This window comes from Rhamphochromis sp. 'chilingali', assembly GCF_963969265.1.
Source record: "Rhamphochromis sp. 'chilingali' genome assembly, chromosome: 10".
NCBI classification, from domain to species: Eukaryota; Metazoa; Chordata; class Actinopteri; order Cichliformes; family Cichlidae; genus Rhamphochromis; species Rhamphochromis sp. 'chilingali'.
The window spans coordinates 33,139,950-33,160,119 of NC_137937.1; the positions used below are offsets into that span (position 1 = coordinate 33,139,950).

The window sequence follows — 20,170 nt, forward strand, 5'->3', positions numbered from 1 at the left end:
CCTGACCCGCTACATTATGCTGCTGACAATATAGCCCAGGACAAGCGTATAGTATTGCTTTTATTTTGGAAAGAGCCATTTCTCTGTAATAAACTCTCTTTTCCAAAGATGAGTGATTCCTGAATCAGATACATGACCCTGAAGGTAAGCAGTCATGGACTAAAGTAAAACAGTATGTTGGATGTGCCACGCAATGCTCAATTACATGGGTGGGAACTAGTGTGTTAGCGCAGTTAGCTCGTTAACGTGTTGGCTGTCTAGCCCCATGCACTGGGCGATCAGGGATAGCTCATTAACGGAGATTTGCCGTGTTGTGGCGTTAACTTCATTTCAATGACATTAACGCTGACAGCACTAGTGGGAACACAACAAATATGACTGTACATTTACGCTGACATCATCCTAGTGCAAAGACAAGTGGAAGCAGACAAAAACAACAAGCATGCATGCTACAAACTTTACCCGAGTCATTTAGACAGCCGTTAGCACATGATTTGCCATGTTGTGGCAAATCATGCCAAATCAAAGCATGAAAAACAATCATTATGAGTCCCTTTTTGAAGGCAGTCTTGCTTCCCGTGAGCTAGCCAGGGAGCACAGCCGTTTATTGCCATCTGCAGAAGAACACTGCCGCTAGCTAACTGCTCAGCGCGGCAACCGCACAGCAACAACAACAACACACAGGGTGCCCTCTGACCCCGGAAGGACACACCGTCGCAGGGGTCACCCATCACTATGGCAACATAAACAAAACATAACTGTACAAACAGAACCTCGAACAGCCCTGACCCTCTACGTTATGCTGCTGAGAATATAGCCCAGGACAAGCGTATAGTATTGCTTTTATTTTGGAAAGAGCCATTTCTCTGTAATAAACTCTCTTTTCCAAAGATGAGTGATTCCTGAATCAGATACATGACCCTGAAGGTAAGCGTGTCATGGACTAAAGTAAAACAGTATGTTGGATGTGCCACGCAATGCTCAATTACATGGGTGGGAACTAGTGTGTTAGCGCAGTTAGCTCGTTAACGTGTTGGCCGTCTAGCCCCACACACTGGGCGATCAGGGATAGCTCATTAACGGAGATTTGCCATGTTGTGGCGTTAACTTCATTTCAATGACATTAACGCTGACAGCACTAGTGGGAACACAACGAATATGACTGCACATTTACGCCGACATCATCCTAGTGCTAGGAGAAGTGGAAGCAGACAAAAACAACAAGCATGCATGCTACAAACTTTACCCGAGTCATTTAGACAGCCGTTAGCACATGATTCTCAGACAAGGAGGAGACGGAGGTGTCGTTTGGTCTTGCTTCCTGTGAGCTAGCCAGGGAGCACAGCCGTTTATTGACATCTACAGATGAACACTGCCGCTAGCTAACTGTTCAGTGCGGCAACCGCACAGCAGCAACAACAACAACAACAACACACAGGGCGCCCTCTGACCCCGGAAGGACAAACCGTCGCAGCGAGAGGGGTCACCCGTCACTATGGCAACATAAAGAAAACATAACTGTACAAACAGAACCCCGAACAGCCCTGACCCGCTACATTATGCTGCTGACAATATAGCCCAGGAGAAGCATATAGTATTGCTTTTATTTTGGAAAGAGCCATTTCTCTGTAATAAACTCTCTTTTCCAAAGATGAGTGATTCCTGAATCAGATACATGACCCTGAAGGTAAGCGTGTCATGGACTAAAGTAAAACAGTATGTTGGATGTGCCACGCAATGCTCAATTACATGGGTGGGAACTAGTGCGTTAGCGCAGTTAGCTCGTTAACGTGTTGGCCGTCTAGCCCCATGCACTGGGCGATCAGGGATAGCTCATTAACGGAGATTTGCCATGTTGTGGCGTTAACATCATTTCAACGACACAACGCTGACAGCACTAGTGGGAACACAACAAATATGACTGCACATTTACGCCAACATCATCCTAGTGCAAAGACAAGTGGAAGCAGACAAAAACAACAAGCATGCATGCTACAAACTTTACCCGAGTCATTTAGACAGCCGTTAGCACATGATTTGCCATGTTGTGGCAAATCAAAGCATGAAAAACAATCATTATGAGTCCCTTTTTGAAGGCAGTCTTGCTTCCCGTGAGCTAGCCAGGGAGCACAGCCGTTTATTGACATCTGCAGAAGAACACTGCCGCTAGCTAACTGCTCAGCACGGCAACCGCACAGCAACAACAACAACACACAGGGCGCCCTCTGACCCCGGAAGGACACACCGTCGCAGGGGTCACCCATCACTATGGCAACATAAACAAAACATAACTGTACAAACAGAACCTCGAACAGCCCTGACCCTCTACGTTATGCTGCTGAGAATATAGCCCAGGACAAGCGTATAGTATTGCTTTTATTTTGGAAAGAGCCATTTCTCTGTAATAAACTCTCTTTTCCAAAGATGAGTGATTCCTGAATCAGATACATGACCCTGAAGGTAAGCGTGTCATGGACTAAAGTAAAACAGTATGTTGGATGTGCCACGCAATGCTCAATTACATGGGTGGGAACTAGTGTGTTAGCGCAGTTAGCTCGTTAACGTGTTGGCCGTCTAGCCCCACACACTGGGCGATCAGGGATAGCTCATTAACGGAGATTTGCCATGTTGTGGCGTTAACTTCATTTCAATGACATTAACGCTGACAGCACTAGTGGGAACACAACGAATATGACTGCACATTTACGCCGACATCATCCTAGTGCTAGGAGAAGTGGAAGCAGACAAAAACAACAAGCATGCATGCTACAAACTTTACCCGAGTCATTTAGACAGCCGTTAGCACATGATTCTCAAACAAGGTTGGTCTTGCTTCCCGTGAGCTAGCCAGTGAGCACAGCTGTTTATTGACATCTACAGAAGAACACTGCCGCTAGCTAACTGTTCAGCGCGGCAACCGCACAGCAGCAACAACAACAACAACAACAACACACAGGGCGCCCTCTGACCCCGGAAGGACACACCGTCGCAGCGAGAGGGGTCACCCGTCACTATGGAAACATAAAGAAAACATAACTGTACAAACAGAACCCCGAACAGCCCTGACCCACTACATTATGCTGCTGAGAATATAGCCCAGGAGAAGCATATAGTATTGCTTTTATTTTGGAAAGAGCCATTTCTCTGTAATAAACTCTCTTTTCCAAAGATGAGTGATTCCTGAATCAGATACAGGGCTTGCAAAATCGCTAGCCCGACATCCCGGAGCTAGCGATTTTTCCAGTCGGGCTACCAAAATCTATCTCTGCCCTGCCTGTCGGGCTATTGTAGGAAGGAAAAATATATGCCAATGATTTTGCATTCTTTCGGAAATGTAGCTGGGTAATTATGTCATTGGCATCGGCGAGCCATTGTCAATATGTGACATATTGAAATCGCGTTTGAATTTGCGCTTGTTTTTTGCTTTCACTTTGCAATCGCGCTAACTGTGTATAGAGAGCGACAGTACTGATTGGTGAGTGATGATAATTTGCGCACCAATTCCTCTGACATGGTCTTATCAATCGTTAGCTTACTATGCAAACATGACAAGTGAAATCTCCCGCAGCAAGCTTAAACATGTGAGAGGTTGATCGCGCAGAGAATCGCTGAGCGTTATGTGTGTGTGTGTGTGTGTGTGTGTGTGTGTGTGTGTGTGTGTGTGTGTGTGTGTGTGTGTGTGTGTGTGTGTGTGTGTGTGTGTGTGTGTGTGTAAAAGCAGCAGGACATATATTTTAGTTCTGCTGAGCCAAATAAGACAGGTCAGGGTGAAGAAGTGACAGCCAAAGAAAAGCTTACCACAAAACGGAAAAGTTATGACAAATCAGACTATAAGGCAAAAAGAAAGTGCAGCTTTATGGTTTCATGGACAAAATAATTTCTGTGGCTGCGATATGATGAGCTATATAACCGGGGCTGCACATAAGTGGTCCGCAGGTGCGCATTCGCTGTCAAAAAAAAAAAAAAAAAAAAAAAGACGCGCACAAGATATGAAGTTGTGTTTGCATACATAAGATTTTCTGGAGGAGGACAGACTCTTTAAGTTTAGAACTCTTAAAGATGTCGAAGAAGCTCCTTTAAGCAATTACTTTGGTGTTCCTCCACCTCCAAACAAATGTCAGAAGGAGTCCGAACCACAAAAGAAGCACGTATTCTCGGAAAAGTGGTTGCAGGAGGTGAGCTGGCTTCAAACAAATGATGAACGCACAGAGATGTGGTGCGGAATGTGCCGTGAAAATCCCACTCTAGCGGCGGACAAAAACAGTGCTTTTTATATGGACGCAAACGCGCGTTGCAACTTCTTATCTGGTGCGCGTCTTTTATTTTGACAGCGAATGCGCACATGCGGACCACTTATGTGCACCCGTGTAAATAACATAATGTTCTGCCGGATGTGTTGTTGGTTTTCTCTCGATTTCTGAGTCGACAAGCGCCTTTGTTACTGGGACCAGTCATTTTAAGAAAGGCCCCCATTAGAACCCATGAGAAATGCAAGAAATGCATTATTGCTCAGTCTGCAATATCTTTCCCAGAACAAACACCAATTGCAATAACATACTAAAAATAAACCTGAAAAATCTGTTTAGAACAGCGTACTATGTTGCAAAGAGTGAACTACCACTGGCAAAATTTAGCAGTCTTTGCAAACTTCAAAAAGCAAATGGCCTAGATCTTGGTTCCACTTGTCTCTTACCCGTGACTTCAGTGGAAATTTCAAATTCAGGATCTGACACAGACTGATTCATGTCCTACACAGTTCTTACAAGTTCATAGAAATTTCTGTTCAATTAGAACCAAGTATTTGAGTTGATGATCGTAATTTTTATACAATGTTGTAATTTGTTTTTCAACATTTTTTGATTAATGTTTTGTTTCCTTTACAATATTATACTTTAATATATAATATTGTAAAGGAAACAAAACATCAATCAAAAAATTGCTCTCTTTTTTATTCGGGCTACTTACATTTATTTTGGGCTACCAAAAACTGAAGAGTCCCTGCCCGAAGGGCTACCAGGGATTTTGAAATTTTGAGAGCCCTGAGATATATTTATTTTTTTAATTACTTTTGTTTCAGCAACATTAAATTTAAAAACTGTACTTTTGAGTTAAAATATATATATATATAATTTTAATAAATGACAAATTAAAAAGGCATGAACATTTTTTTGTATCGAAAAAATATCGAACCGTGACACCAAAGTACCGAACCGAACCGTGAATTTTGGGTATCGTTGCACCCCTAATAAACAGCTTTATATTTCAGCAGCTTACCTGAGAAATACTGTGCAGATCTGTCAAACTTAATACCATCTGTTGAGACATCAAATGGTATCCAACCTGTCTCATACAATAGAGGAGAAATACAGTATGCACGGCCCTCAGCATCAATAAATCCATCACGTAAAATTTCACCTTTAAACCTGAAAAAAAAAAGAACACAATTTATTAGTAACAAGAACTGTGTGATTCAGATGGAAAACACAAATATAGAGAGACTAGTGAAATCTGACTACAAACCTTAGCTTCCGTTCATGCTTAGTGTATAAACATAAACGCCAAACCTTTCACCTTCACAGTTTAGTAAGCTATGTTAATATCTTAGACCACCTTTCAGCACAGGTAAAGCACTTTCCGCCCCACATTTCCCATCAGTTTGCTGAGATCTGGCTAATTACCCACAATGCCATCTAAATCCTAGTAAAATATCTCTGACCTTAAAATTACACTCTTATACTACAAAAACACACCTGCAGAGAAGCTGCCCATGGGGATGAAGGTCCAATCCGAGGATCCTGAGCGCTTTTCCGCCCAGCATGGAGCTGGAATAAGGGATCACCTGGAAACAGGACTGATTGTAGTCTGCACAGCAGCTCATCAAAGACATACAGGTATCATGGCAGGAGCACTTCTCCAGTACATCTCCACAGCGTCCCCTGCACGTTTGACCTAATGAATAGTAACAAAAAATATTTGCACTTCATACCTCAAAATATATATCGACTTTATATTACAACAGCACAGCCGCATTCCATTACAGGGTGCGCATAATTTCTGATTATCTGTCTAATGAAAAACTTTGAAAATGACTTACCAGCTGTGTTATATGAGAAAACAATAAGAAGCCCACTGAGACAAAATATCTTACAGTTTCCCCTCATCTTTAGCTTGGACAACAAAATAACGTTCACGCTCCTGCCTGTGTTACACCATCTTTGGCTGAAAGTCTGCCAAAGGTCATTTGAGGTAGCAAACAAAATTAAGTATTCGACTTTAGTAACAGTTCTAAATCACGAGGTACTGATTAACAGACGCTAAGGTCTGACGTTTTTATTTATTTTTCCTACAGGAAACCAACAAAATGTATATATTCTTTCCAAAACTCGCACTGTCACGTATTTAATTTCATTTTCAGCTATTTAAAGTTACAACTTTAACCGTTAACTCGTTTGGTTCACTCCACTAACATATGGGTTTATCCACGCATACACTCGCGAGATTTTAGGGCGAGCGGTTCGCGCATGCGCACACCTCGCATCTTCCTGCAAATGACTCGAAATGGGCAGCATTGAATTGTTGTATTGAATTAAGCTATATTTGTGTCTGAAATTCGCCCTGCTTCATCTACTGTCTCCTACGTTTACCGCGACAACGAACCCAAATGTCGGAATAACGGGGGGAAATGCGACTTTGCGCTCAGTCATCTAGCTAACAAGCTAACTAGCTAGCAGCATCATCAGCTGGTTGTATTAAAGACGTCAGTGTCGGTGAGACTGCTCGCTGGGAAATGTATGTTTTCTACACAATTCTCGCATCTTTAGTTTTTTTCTTCATTCTGAAATGGATGAAAAAGAGGAGATATTTCACCGACCTGAAAAGACTTGATGGTAAAACAGTTCTTATAACAGGTAAATGTGTGGGGCAGCACACACCTTTAGTAAGCTTTGTTGTTGATGCAGTGTTAGTGGGGTTTAAGTTTTTAATAGAAGTCAAAATACTAAATAATATTACAATAAAACTTAGATTATTCCAAGCAGGGTTACAGTAATAGATTTCACATAGGACATTTATATATTAGTGCTTATCATTTTTCCTAGGTGGTAATTCAGGTATAGGTAAGGAGACCGCTGTTGCCTTGGCACTGAGAGGCGCCCGTGTCGTCATCGCTTGCAGAGACCCGGACAAGGCCGAGACGGCCGTCAGAGAGATCAAGTTAAAGAGTCACAGTCTGAACGTCCTTCACATGGAGCTGGATCTGGCCAACCTGCGCTCAGTGAGGGAATTCTGTAAGAACTTTCTCCAGAAAGAGAAGAGGCTTGATATCCTGATCAATAATGCAGGTGAGTGTGTCAACCACATTTAGGTCTCTTGATCTATGAAACAATATCAAAAGCAATATATAGAATAGGAACTATTTCCTTTTAATAAATCACATTTGATTGGAGTTGATTAGCTTACACTATTTAGGTTTGTTTTTCCATGTCGGATCCAAAACAAGCAAGCTGCTGATGTTGTGCAGAATCCTGTAGGGCTGGGCCATATTATACCGTTCACGGTAATACCGGTATAATGTTAGGCAACGATAGGAAAATGAAATATCGCGATAGAATGGGAGTAAAACGCGCATGCGCGGTGCCTTTGTTTTCATACGCACATGGCCGATTGTTGAGTGAAACAGATGAACCAGAATTGGTTTGTAAAAACGGTGCAACTTCCGTGATGTGGAACTGGTTTGGTGTTTGTCTGTCAGATACACAACAAAGCACATTTTTTGCAGAACATGCAAGCGGCCGTTGTTATTGTCATATTTGTCGGACTAAGATGCTCTTAAATCTGGGAGTAATCTGGGTCCTAAACTCCGTATTCTTCAGGTCAAACAACACTGCAGCATCACTTAGAGTTAAAAACTGTCTAAATTCTTTCATCTTTAATAAAACGATCAGCATTGCTGCTTTACCAGGTGTAACTATAAAGTTTAACTTCCAGGCATCCATGAAAACAAAAGTTATTACATTTAACGGAGTTAGAAGTTAGCAGGAAGCTAGCGGAAGTTAGCTCGCTAGTTTCGCTAGTTACCTAAGCATGATATTGCATGTTCTGACTGAGAGATTTCTGAAAAAAATCAAACGTACAGCTCTGCTATCACTTCCAACATAAATGAAGACAGGAAACTAAACAGCAGTGATGTTTGTAGGGTTACTGAAGTTGGGCTAGCTGGTATATAATGATGTGCTACGTGATCGCTAGCGACACAGCTATGTTAGCATAACATAAACAGTGAAGCTGGAGGACAAACACTAACACTTTTCCACTTATAAAAGTTAACGTGAAGGTTCCTCATGGTTAGAGACAAATGCAGTCGCATGGCAGGATGCTGTAAACGGACCAAACTTCAGTCAGGAGAACAACTGAGATAATCCATCCACAATACAAGGTTAGTCATTAATATACTGCAACAACATGGGAATAGAGCAGCTGCCAGAGAATTCAACATTAATGAATCAATGGTACAGAAGTGGAGGAAGCAAGAAGAATGAGTTTAATAAAGTTTGATTTATCTGACTGCTTTGTTTCGCTTAATGTGCCTTATAATCCCGTGCACCTTATGGTCCGAAAAATGCGTACTGCACACTGCAGTTTAATGTTGCAAAGCACCTCTTTTTAACTTCAGTGGATATTATACATGGTTATGCTCAGGATATGTCAGCCCATTTCTACTGGAAATGCCTTTTGGTTAAACTTTCAGCAAGGAATTTGCATTTGCACTGTTACATTTTTATAAAGCTTTAATGTACATAAAAACCAGCTTCTTGTTTAAGTGAAAATAAATGGAAGGTTGTCTTTTTGCGCTAGTAATGTTGTGGAGTTGTATTTTGTCTCGCATCAATTATATCGTCGGTTATATCGTTATCGCAAATTTTCAAATATATATCGTGATAAATATTTTTGGCCATATCGCCCTGCTCTAGAATCCTGCATAGAAAAGTTTGCAGTGACAGCAGAAGCTTATTGAGACTGTAGACTGATAGTTTTACTTTAAAACTACAGATGCTTCCCAGCACACATTGTCGTAAACATCTGTGTTGTAGCTACACTGTATGGAACCAAAAAAAAAAAAAAGCAGGATTTTATAGTCACCTGTTTCCTGCCTCACCATCTCATTGTTTTTTGATCTCTTTCTTTCTCTTTGTGCAGGCATGCCCAGCATCCTTGACTGGACGGATGATGGCTTCAGCATGTGTTTTGGCGTCAACCACTTGGGGCACTTCCTTCTAGCCAACCTGCTTCTTCCTCGCCTGAAGGAGTGTGCCCCCAGCCGGGTGGTGACCCTCACATGCTCCACTTACAAATACCAGAAATTGGACTTCCAGGACCTCAATTACAACTTGCTTCCCTTCTTCACCTACTGCCGCAGCAAGCTGGCTAATATCTACTTCAGTCAGGAACTGGCTCGCATCACTGACGGGAAAGGAGTGACTTCATATGCTGTGCACCCTGGTAAAAATCTTTTATCAACAGTTCTCTTTAATTAGTTTTTATTATGTCTTCTTTCTATAATTTGCCTTGAGGTAGAATGGTTAAAAATTATAAAGAGATTTTGTTTTACCCTTCCATCTTTATCCTTCAAGAGGTACATTTTCCTAACAGAGCTTGCAGTTTTACTGTAAAAAAAAAAACAAAACAAAAAAAACCCTCTCCCCTTCCTTTTTATACAATATTTGGGAAGTCTCTTCTGGTTTTGAAAAGTGAGACCAATGTTGGATGTAGTTAAATCTGCATTGTTTCTCATAGCCAGCAGGGGGCGACTCCTGGTTGCAAAAAGAAGTGCTTATTCTTTGAGAAAAAACTTTTCACCTTTCTTGATCTATGACTTGAACAATCTGTTGAGGTTTCAAGTGCAAGTTTCACAACTTACTGAATGAAACATGCAGTTGATTTTTTTTAAATTATGGTGTCTTTAGAGTCAGAGAAGGCAATAAAGCAGGGTTTCCTTTGGGATAACCGTTTGGGTCTGCCGTGTTATTAATGAATCACGTTTGACATGAGCATAATCCATGGTTTTTCAGTCAGATCCACCTTTGCTCACGAAACCATTTAGAGAGAATAGCAGTATAGGAGATTATGATTTTTCGTTTTATTTAATTACCTGGATGAGGAAAAAAATGGTACCAAGCATGACAGCTGAAATTAACAGTACCAAACTCTTCCACCGCATCTTGACTGTTTGATCCATTGTAGTGATGTACAGAGGCAAAAATACAAACTTGTGTCATTCAACTATTTAAAGACCTAAAAAGTTAATAATTATCCTCATATCTTGGATTTTTATGTTACTCCAGGTTTTGTGCAAAGCAGCTGGACATGCCACTACTCTTTCCTGTTCCGGATGCTGATGCAGGTGATCATGTGGATGTTTTTTGTGCCGTGTGAGATTGGAGCTCAGACTGTCATCTACTGTGCCGTGTCAGATGAAGCTGCCAAACACAGCGGGGGGTACTTCGTCGACTGCCGACCTGCAGTGCTCCGTCCTTTTGCAAAAGATGCAGGTGTGGCCAAAAAGCTGTGGGAGGCCAGTGAGAGACTGGTGAAGCTGGCTTAACTGAGGAATCTGAAGGCACTTTTGAAATGACCCCACCTCTTCTTGTCCTTTTTCTATATTATTTATGCATATTTTGTTATGTTTTTGTGAACATTTTGCTTTGTAAATTCTCTCTTAAGTACTTGTGTATTTCAAGTAAAATACTTTATTTTACAAACACAAATTTTTGTGGAAGACTTACTCTGCCTTATTTCTCTTGCAGTTGTACATGAATATTCATTTAATGAATCAGTGACTTCATGGTTTAAACACTTGATTTATAGCATAATTTATGTGGTGATTGTTCAAACAGGACGGGTTATATTTTGATAAAGCAACCACAATAGTATTAGATATCTATCTGTATTAAAGGCTCTTCATAGGGAGGGTTACAGTTTTTAAATTGTTAATGAATCAAATTGCACCCTGGGCTGTTAAGAAGATGTGGTGTCAGTTTTCCTCCAGGGAAGCTAATTTGAGTACTCTCAACTTTGCTGAATGGAGCTCCAGACCATAAAAACACAAACACTGTAAATCAAACAAAGAGATATGTAGCGAGTCGATTGAAAAGGATATTTCAAATATAAGAAGCAAGTGGTGACAACACTGGAGAAAGACGGATGAAGAATGGTGCTTTACTGCTGTGGAACAAGAACAAGCTTGTGCACGCATATAAAGCAGTCTGACCACCTAAACAATATCAAGGCTGATTTACTAACGCTCATTTCTTTCTTATATTTAATTAGCAAAAACTCATCTGAATTTGTGTGGACATCATTTCTCTGTGTTTATATCCACCAGGTAAACCAAAGCTAACACTTCCCTTACAGATTGTCTTAGGGGTAAATTCACCATCAGTTTGTTAACATTTAGAGTTTTTTCATGTCTTGTCTCTTGGTAAAATGTACTTTAAGTTATTTTTTGTTTAGAAGTAGTTTTTATCCATACATGCACTGCATATGAGAAGCTTGGAAGCACTTAGGCCTTAAAACTTTTGGTTGGTTTTTAAAAAGCAAAGAATGCCTATATTCGATCATATATTACCAGGCAATAAATACAGTGAGAAGTTAGTGTATGTTAAATTCACTTTTAAAAAAAAGTAATGAGGGGAGCACATAGAAAATCATCCAATTTATACAACTGGGAAATAAATTAGTAACACAAACTAAAGGGAAATACATGAGGAGTCTGTTGTTTATTAAGATGCTGCATACAGCAAAGATCAGGATATTAAAGCTGTCAGTACTAAAACTAAAACCAAACATTTTATCAAAATGAATTTGAAATTCACTTTACATTCATTATTTTCATCACAGGTATCTGTGCTGTGACAAAGTAGGTTTTCCACATTTGTTCACAATAAACCAAAAGCCAAAGTCTGATGGGAACATTGCACAGGTTTTCAGCCCCACCTAGTTCTGACAAAAGTACTAGTAAAATCAAAGGACAGAGTGTTTTCCATTAATAATGAATTTCCAATAATCATTTAAGTTAAGAAACACTGTCAGCGCAACAATAACTAAACATATTGACTGTGGCAGCCCTCACTAACAGTGGTTAGCAGATGATCTCACAAAGAGTGATTGTGAGTGCTGGTCTTATATCATCACAGACCTATTACACACAGGTGTCGCCAATGCGTGTAGACACCACGGCTCCGCCCCAAGGTGGAAAAACAGGTACAATGGAAAAACACCAGCACTCACCTGGACCATAACACACTGGGTGGACCACCCAGGCACCCTAACACCAATTGGCTGTCCATCAAGACACTGGATGATCCTCGACCCAAATTAAGGCCATTACTGGTGCCAACTGCAGCCTCATAACCATCAGACGGCATCTGAGACTGAAGGGCTTCAAAAACAAAAAACCTCTTCAAAGGCCTTGTCTCCTTAAACGTCACAGAAATAACCGTTTGGACTTTGCAAGAGAGCATCAAACATGGGACATTGAAAGGTGGAAGAAAGTTTTATTCTCTGATGAGTAAACATTTAACCTTGATGGTCCTGATGGCTTCCAACTTTACTGGCATGACAAGCAGATTCCACCTGAGATGTTTTCTAATCACCACAGTGGACAGGGCGCCATAATGGTCTGGGGTGCTTTTTCCTTCAGTGGAACAATAGGGCTTCAGGACGTGCAGGGGCGTCAAACGGCCGCTGAGGACCTGTTCCCCATCCTCTCGTTATCCCTGTGTGTATTTAAGCCCTGTGTGTTTCTTGGTCTGTGTTGTGATCTCCCTCATGCCATACTGTGTGTTCTGCCACACAGTAATTTGTTTTGTATTTTGTTAGCTTTGCGTGTTTCCAGCAATAAAGTTTTTTTGATGGCAATTTTCACCTCCTGGAGTCTGCACATTTGGTCTCCCCTACCTGCCTGCCGCACACAGTGCATGACAATTGGATCCTTCGGCTCAGTGCTGGTGAAATTTTTGTGGGTCTTCCACTTGACTTTTTTTTGTCTCATAACTCTCATGGTCATTTAAGAAATTCAAAATGACTGTCTTACTTTGTGCCACCTCAGCAGCAATGGCACACTGCGAGAGATCGTACCTATGCAGTTCAACAACCTGACCACATTCAAAAAGGGAACTTTTTTTTTTTTTTTGCCTTTGCCATTAGAACATCATAACAGTGACCTGAAAGATAATGACAATAAATTCAAATTTTTACATTTAAAGGCATGTGTACGGTGGCCCTGAAGTGCACATGTGGTCCTAAACTTTGGATCAACTGTAAAACTGCCTGTTTCCGTTTTTTTTTTTTAAATGCCCAAATGTTTTGTCTCACTCCCATTTCTTCTTGTTGTAAGTTGAAGCTCTACTTGAAGCCTTGTTAAGATCCAACCATGTAAAATAATATTTTTTTGCCATTTTTCAAGTGATCTTAAACTTTTGATTGGGACTGTACATTATTACATGTTATCTGGATGTTGTGTTTAGTTTGACCAGTTTATCAGTCCTGTCTCCTGATATTATGAATCTTAGTATGAGTTTTACTGGAATAATAAATATTATATAAAAAATTCTGGCAACTGGGGAAAAAACTGTCCCATGTGTGAAAAGAAATCTTGATTTTCCAGGAAGGAACTTTACACTGAAAGAAATTCTTTGCTGGGAGACAAAGCATCATGTGAGACAGAAAAGCGAGAGAATTAAATGGTCGTGTGTAGTTGTTCTTTGTGGACGATTATGTCATTATAATATATATTACAGTAATATATTGAAATATTAATGTATTAATATAGGATTGTTTGCCCTTTTTTAACTGCTGTGCCATGAATAACATGAATAACGCTATACTTGAATGTCGATCCTTGGTGTACAGAGGTAGGTCGGTGCAGCCTAAACTCAAACCAGAATTTAAACAACGACGCATATTCATGTTGGTTCAGCTAAATGTTTTTTCTGAAGCATCAGAGGAAGTTTAGTGGTGTATTCAAAATCTGTAACACAGAAATGGCGCCATCTAGTGGGAATATAGCAAGTCCGTTACTATCAGCTCCGCCCACAACAGAGTAAATGAAACTGAAATGAGTTTCAATACACTGGAGGCCATTACATTAAAACCTGCGATCTGTACCGAAGAGCACAATTTGGCGACATTATCAGGCAAAGAGGTCGTATTTCGGTGAGTCATAAAAAAAATTACGAAATGGCGGAGAAAGTCGCACTTTTTGAAAATTTCCTGAGCTGCCATGTGTGTTCAGAGACTTTCAGAGATCCTGTGTCTCTGAGCTGCGGCCACAGCTTTTGTTCAAGCTGCCTGCAGAAATTCTGGGAACAAACTAAAAACAAAAACTGTCCCATTTGTAAAAGAAAATCTTCAAAGGATGAACCATCCATGAACTTTGCTCTCAAAGAACTTGCTGACTCCTTTGCTAAGAGGCACAGTGAGAGCTCACCTGAGACAGAAAACGAGAAGGAGGAAGAGAAGGAGGAGGTGGTGTGTGATAAACATCCAGACGTCCCTTACTGGTACTGTGAGGATGAAGACAGAGCTGTGTGTCCTGTGTGTGAGTTTTCTCTCCACCAGAGTCACAAAGTGGTTCCTGTACAAGAAGCAGTCAGTGACCTGAAGGAGCAGCTGAAATCTGACTTAAAGTCTCTGCAGGACAAGAGGAACAAATACAAACAAGTGGAGGAAACATACAATGAAATGAGGGAACACATGAAGAAGCAGCTGTTGTCCACAGAGAGGCAGATCAGAGCAGAGTTCAACAAGCTCCAGCAGTTCCTGAAAGAGGAAGAGGAGTCCAGACTGGCAGCTGTGAGGGAGGAAGAGGAGCAGAAGGGGAGGACTATCAGCAGAGAGATGAAGATGATTGAGGAGCAGATCTCCTCTCTGTCAGACAGCATCTCTGCTGTTGAAGAAGAGCTGCAGAAACACAGCGTGCCATTCCTCAGCAGTTATAAAGACACTCAGAGCAGAGCCAGAGCCCAGAGCTCAGTGTCAGATCCACAGCTGGTCTCAGGAGCACTGATAGATGTGGCCAAACACCTGGGCAACCTGTCCTTCAGAGTGTGGGAGAAGATGAAGGAGAAGGTCCACTTCAGTCCTGTCATTCTGGACCCAAACACTGCAAACTGCTGGCTCTATCTGTCTGATGATCTGACCAGTGTGAGACGTGGAGACACATGGCAGCAGCTTCCTGATAATCCAGAGAGAAACACTGAGTATGCTGAAGTATTTGGCTCTGAGGGCTTCAGCTCAGGGAAACACAGCTGGGACGTGGAGGTGGGAGACCATCCTGACTGGAATGTGGGTTTAGTTAAAGAGTCAGCTGATAAGAATGAACCTTGTGTATCACCAGAATTTGGAATCTGGTGTTTAGAGCGTCAAACTGGAGAATACACTAATGTTGTTGGTCAGACTGTGAGAGTGAAGAAGAGTCTCCAGAGGATCAGAGTCCAGCTGGACTATGACAGGGGGGAGGTGTCCTTCTATGACCCTGAAGACATGACTCTGATCTGCACTCACAGAGACACTTTCACTGAGAAACTGTTTCCACATTTCTATATTGGAGAGGCAGGAGACGCCAAAATTTCTGATATCAAAATCTGTCAGACTGAGATTTCATTGAAATTTAAGTGATTGTTGTTCTTAAATGTCAGTGTGGTGCTTTTCTAGTCTTTACTCTATTCAAGTAACTAATTTATATTTGGTAAAACCACAAATACTCGTAAAAGAATGAATTCGATTTTTGCTTAATCGAAGAAATTAATTATTTTTGTTCTAAAATACAGAATATCCCCAATTAATAGAAATGCTAAATCCTAAATGTTTTCCTTTAATCCTCAAAACTGGAGAAAATTGACATTGAACAAAACTGATTCTAACAAAACATCTTTATTGTAAAAGAATTCATTTACCAATATATAGGCCAGTATATAATGACAAGACTTTGAATTTATGTGGGGGAAATTAATATTCACTGCTGATATTTTAATCTGGAAGTAAAAGTTGCAGCTAAATAGTATTAAACTAAATTTATTATTTTTTATAAAGATTTAATCTAGTCAAGTAAAGGCATGAAAAGACACCAACATTCACCATATAGGGGTACATATTTTACATCTTTAATTAAAAAATAGAATTATTTTCTATCTTCAGATTGTCAGTTAAACTAAAGGAACATGAAATCAATATAACGATAAAGATTATAAGAAAAACAATGTTTTCTAACCCATTACATGATTAAATTCAAAGCTAGTTTTTTATACTTTTAAAACAGAGCCTGAGATGTTAAAGCATTAATGCAGGCCTTTTTTGGGGGGGAAGTGAGACATATTTTCCAGATTTTGGGTTATGGTGTAAATATGCTATAACAAGTATTTTATCCTAGTCTGATTGTTTGTGAAATTTACCTTTCTACATTTTTCAGTTAAAAACTCTCATGACCTGAATGAAACTGGACAACATGTCAGCAAACTGTGTGACAATCAAATTCAATCTCCACTCTCAAGTTAATTTTCAATTTCTTGACTTTGGTTTTGTTTATTTGTTTGCTTAATTAAAATAAGAACTCAGAATAATGTCAATGTAAAATGTATAGAACATAAACAATGTAGTGTGGTACATACTGCTAAAAAAGGGGGTACTTTTGTAAAGTGAAACATGCTGAAATTAACGGCAACATTTTTCCACATTTAGCTCAAAAACTTACAAAAACATGTTTTTTCGAATCACTTTTTTTTACGACATTTAGTAAAGTATTTATAACTTTTCATATTCATAACAATTTTAAAAATACATATACTTGATCAGTTCCAAAGTGAAAATCACTGCTAACCAAAAAGAACACATAGACTCATCTCACGTTTGTCAAAAAACAAACAAACATCTTGTTGCATGTTTTTAGGAATTCTGTGGACTGACGAGACAAAAGTGGAACGTTTGCATTCTGTTCTGATGCTGAATTTGTAAGTTTGCTTACAAATAAATATCAAACAAAAATAATAGAATAAGATAATGATAAGACTAAAATAAGATTCAAAATCTTTAATGCAGTTCAAAACAATATATTTACTGATATATGGCTATAAGCCTTTATAATGACCAAAGAGATTTTGCCTGCCTCTCGCCCTAAGACAGCTGGGATAGGCTCCAGCGCCCCCTGGGACCCTTGAAAAGGAGAAGTGGAAGCAAATGGATGGATGGAGATTGAATTTGCTTTGGAGAATTAAACATTTTCTGCTTTTGTTTTAGTCTGTTTAGTTATTCAGAGCTCACTGTCAAGTTATTCAGTTATGGAAAACAATGGATTTGTCATTGTTTCATGTCATTTGACCTGGCCTTTTGAGTTTATGGTGTTTTTTTGTGTGTTGTAATATTTTGGTTTTCTATTTTTTGATTATTGAGTTCTCTTTATTATTTAGTTGTACGGTTTTTCAGTTTCCCTGTTGTCTTGTTGAGATGTCTCGTCTCCCCTTCCTGTGTCTCATTCCGTGTCACCCCTGACGGTCATGTGTATTCCATGTTTGCCCAGCCCATCATGTCTCTCTCTTGTGCTCTCTCTCATGTTCCCTTGCTCCCTCTCTCATCTACCTTTCCTTCTGTCGTTCTGACGTCACTATTTCTCACGTCACCGTTTCCTGTTTTATTTTGATAGTCTCGTGATCCATGTTCAGTGTGTCTAGTTTTGCTTCCCATGTGGTATCACATTCATTTGTTTCAGCTTTATTCCCCATGTGATTCCACTTACCTTGTCCCCTCTCTGTGTATTTAGTGTGTGAGTTTTCTGTCATTTATTGTCGGTAGTCTGTTGTGTTCACGTCACGTTTCCTGGCTTTCATGTTTCCTGGTTTTCAAGATGCCCTCATTCTGGTTATCCCATCTTCAGGTTTTTCTCATATTCAGTTGATGTTTTTTGTCCCTTGGGTTTAGCATTTAGTTTCTCCCATTTTAGTTAAGTTTTTGATCTAGTTAAGTTTTGCTTTGGTATCTGCCTGCCTTTGTTTGTTACCTTCTCCAAGCCTAATAAATGGCTCACCTTTTGTTAAACCCTGTCCCTGCTTTGAGGGTCTGCATTTGGGTCTGTTATTTTTTGAAATACAATGTAATTTACAACTGTGTAGAAACGACCAAATGCTGATGTATTTTTTTCTGTTGTCTGCTTATTATGCATGTCAGTACTGACTGTACTGCATGCTGTATACATATGTATTCAGTTTTGTTAGTACAATCGAAATCTTTTTTGTTTTGTGGGATTCATTAGAGATATTCGTGCCATTTCAGTCCTAAATGTGCAGCCCTGATCAATAGTCTGGATGGAAGCTGTGTTTTTTTTTTTATTATTATTATTTTTTTATTCCAAGCTGACAAACTTGACTGACTGAATTATCTGTTTGATCTGTCACCAAACTTATTGTGCAGTTATATTTTGCATAGCATTGACATGTAGAGTCAGTGAAATAGCAGCAAATGCATCTCATCTCCTCTTCGATAAGTACGAAAGAGACCCATAGAATAGCAAAGTATGCCACTGTTTTTGGCTCTGTGGGTTTCAGCTCAGGGAAACAGCTGGGAGGTGGAGGTGGGAGACCATCCTGACTGGAATCTGGGTTTAGTTAAAGAGTCAGCTGACAGGAAGGGAGAGCGTTTTGCTTCACCAAAATATGGAATCTGGCATTTATTGCATCACAGTGGAAACTACATTATATTTGTTGGTCAGACTGACAGAGAAGAAGAGTCTCCAGAGGATCAGAGTCCAGCTGGACTATGACAGGGGGGAGGTGTCCTTCTATGACCCTGAAGACATGACTCTGATCTACACTCACAGAGACACTTTCACTGAGAAACGCTTCCCATATTTGAGTACTGGAGAGAAAGGAGATGCCAAAACCTCTGATATCAAAATCTGTCGGACTAAGATTTCTTTGAAAAGTGCAACGAGTTCTCTGTGAACTTTTTGTTTTTGTTTTCTCTTTTCTTGCACTTTCCCTCTTTTATTACATCTTGTTTTGTTGTTATTTGTTTGTTTGTTTGAAAAAAGCAGAAATAAAAATGTAACACATAAAGCAATTTACACAATAGAATATAAATTCTTTTCAAAGCACAGAGAGCAAAATGATAAATGGCATTTGTTTTTGTTTTGTTTTTTTCCAATTCAGTTTAAAGGTGATTCAAAAATGATGCACCAAATGTGAGGTGATGCAATCTTTTATCCGTTATTGGTTATTTCTTCATTTTCCATTCATTCCCTGCTCTTTTGTTTTTTTTATTAAATGTATAAATGTTTTTAAGTCATTTAACTCTTCATGAAACTATTTTTGAACATTAAAACTGTCCAAAATTGATGTGACAAAGATAAATGGATGCTGATAAATATTACTTAGCTTAGTTTTATCAGTGTTGAGATCAGAATTAGCTGATAACAATCTCTGGCTAATATGTGTGTTTTATTGGTTTCAAAATGTAAAAAAAAACCCTGATTGATAACTTGATTAATAAATAATGCTAATGTCTTGTTAAGTAAGTTAAGTAAGCGATTTTCTCTATTTGAATATGTTTCTTATGGTATGTTCTGCATTACTTTGCAAAATAAATCAAACTGTGCACTTGTATATATCAATTCAGCAATAATTCCTTTGAAAGTGTCATTGCAGAATAATCTTGACTGTCTAACATTCTTATACATTTATTCAGTTGTATTCATACAAACTAGCTCATTCTTTGGTTCTTAGATTTTGTCCTAAGTTCTGTGTAAATTGACTTGTCAGATGCAACTCATATTACTCCTCAATCTTCAATTCAACTCACAACAACTAAGAATTAGTAAGAAAACTGAAAACTGGGTAAATCAGAGCAGCAGCTAAAGGCAGGTTAAAGCCAAAGTGACAAAGAGAAATAATAATCCTTATTATATTGATCTTCATATGATCTTCAAAGAAAAATAGTTATATGCGGTTAATAAGCTGAGGAAATTGAGAGACAAAGGCTGATTATACGAGCATTTAGTAGAAAATGAAACCAAAATAATAAAGGAAAAAAGTAGAAACAAGATTTCTGTTGACTGTCATCCAAAGAAGAACAAAACAGCTTCTGTGTTTGTTAGTTTCAGTTATGTAATACTGTGCACTTCCTCATT

The 20,170-nt window shown here is 39.5% G+C and overlaps 3 protein-coding genes across 3 annotated transcripts in view; 2 read left to right on the forward strand and 1 right to left on the reverse strand.

Moving 5' to 3' along the window:
- The window catches only part of susd2 (sushi domain containing 2), a 33,810-nt gene extending 27,342 nt beyond the window's left edge, over nucleotides 1-6,468 (reverse strand). Inside the window, exons 1-3 of the mRNA XM_080895293.1 lie at nucleotides 6,095-6,468; nucleotides 5,751-5,949; nucleotides 5,275-5,423 (exon numbers count right to left, since the gene is read on the reverse strand). Coding sequence (XP_080751419.1) covers nucleotides 5,275-5,423; nucleotides 5,751-5,949; nucleotides 6,095-6,161 — 415 coding nt within the window. The 5' untranslated portion in view covers nucleotides 6,162-6,468. The remainder of the gene's footprint in view (nucleotides 1-5,274; nucleotides 5,424-5,750; nucleotides 5,950-6,094) is intronic.
- A 48-nt stretch (nucleotides 6,469-6,516) lies between these two features.
- LOC308404597 (retinol dehydrogenase 14) lies at nucleotides 6,517-10,779 on the forward strand. The gene is made up of 4 exons (XM_080894735.1): nucleotides 6,517-6,908; nucleotides 7,098-7,340; nucleotides 9,196-9,498; nucleotides 10,341-10,779. The coding sequence occupies exons 1-4, from the start codon at nucleotides 6,788-6,790 to the stop codon at nucleotides 10,598-10,600; spliced, it is 927 nt and encodes a 308-aa protein (XP_080750861.1). The 5' UTR covers nucleotides 6,517-6,787; the 3' UTR covers nucleotides 10,601-10,779.
- A 3,411-nt stretch (nucleotides 10,780-14,190) lies between these two features.
- Nucleotides 14,191-18,547, forward strand: LOC308404623 (E3 ubiquitin-protein ligase TRIM35-like). The gene has a single exon (XM_080894763.1). It carries the CDS (start codon nucleotides 14,236-14,238, stop codon nucleotides 15,673-15,675), a length of 1,440 nt encoding a protein of 479 aa, XP_080750889.1. The 5' UTR covers nucleotides 14,191-14,235; the 3' UTR covers nucleotides 15,676-18,547.
- The last annotated feature ends 1,623 nt before the right edge of the window (nucleotides 18,548-20,170 follow it).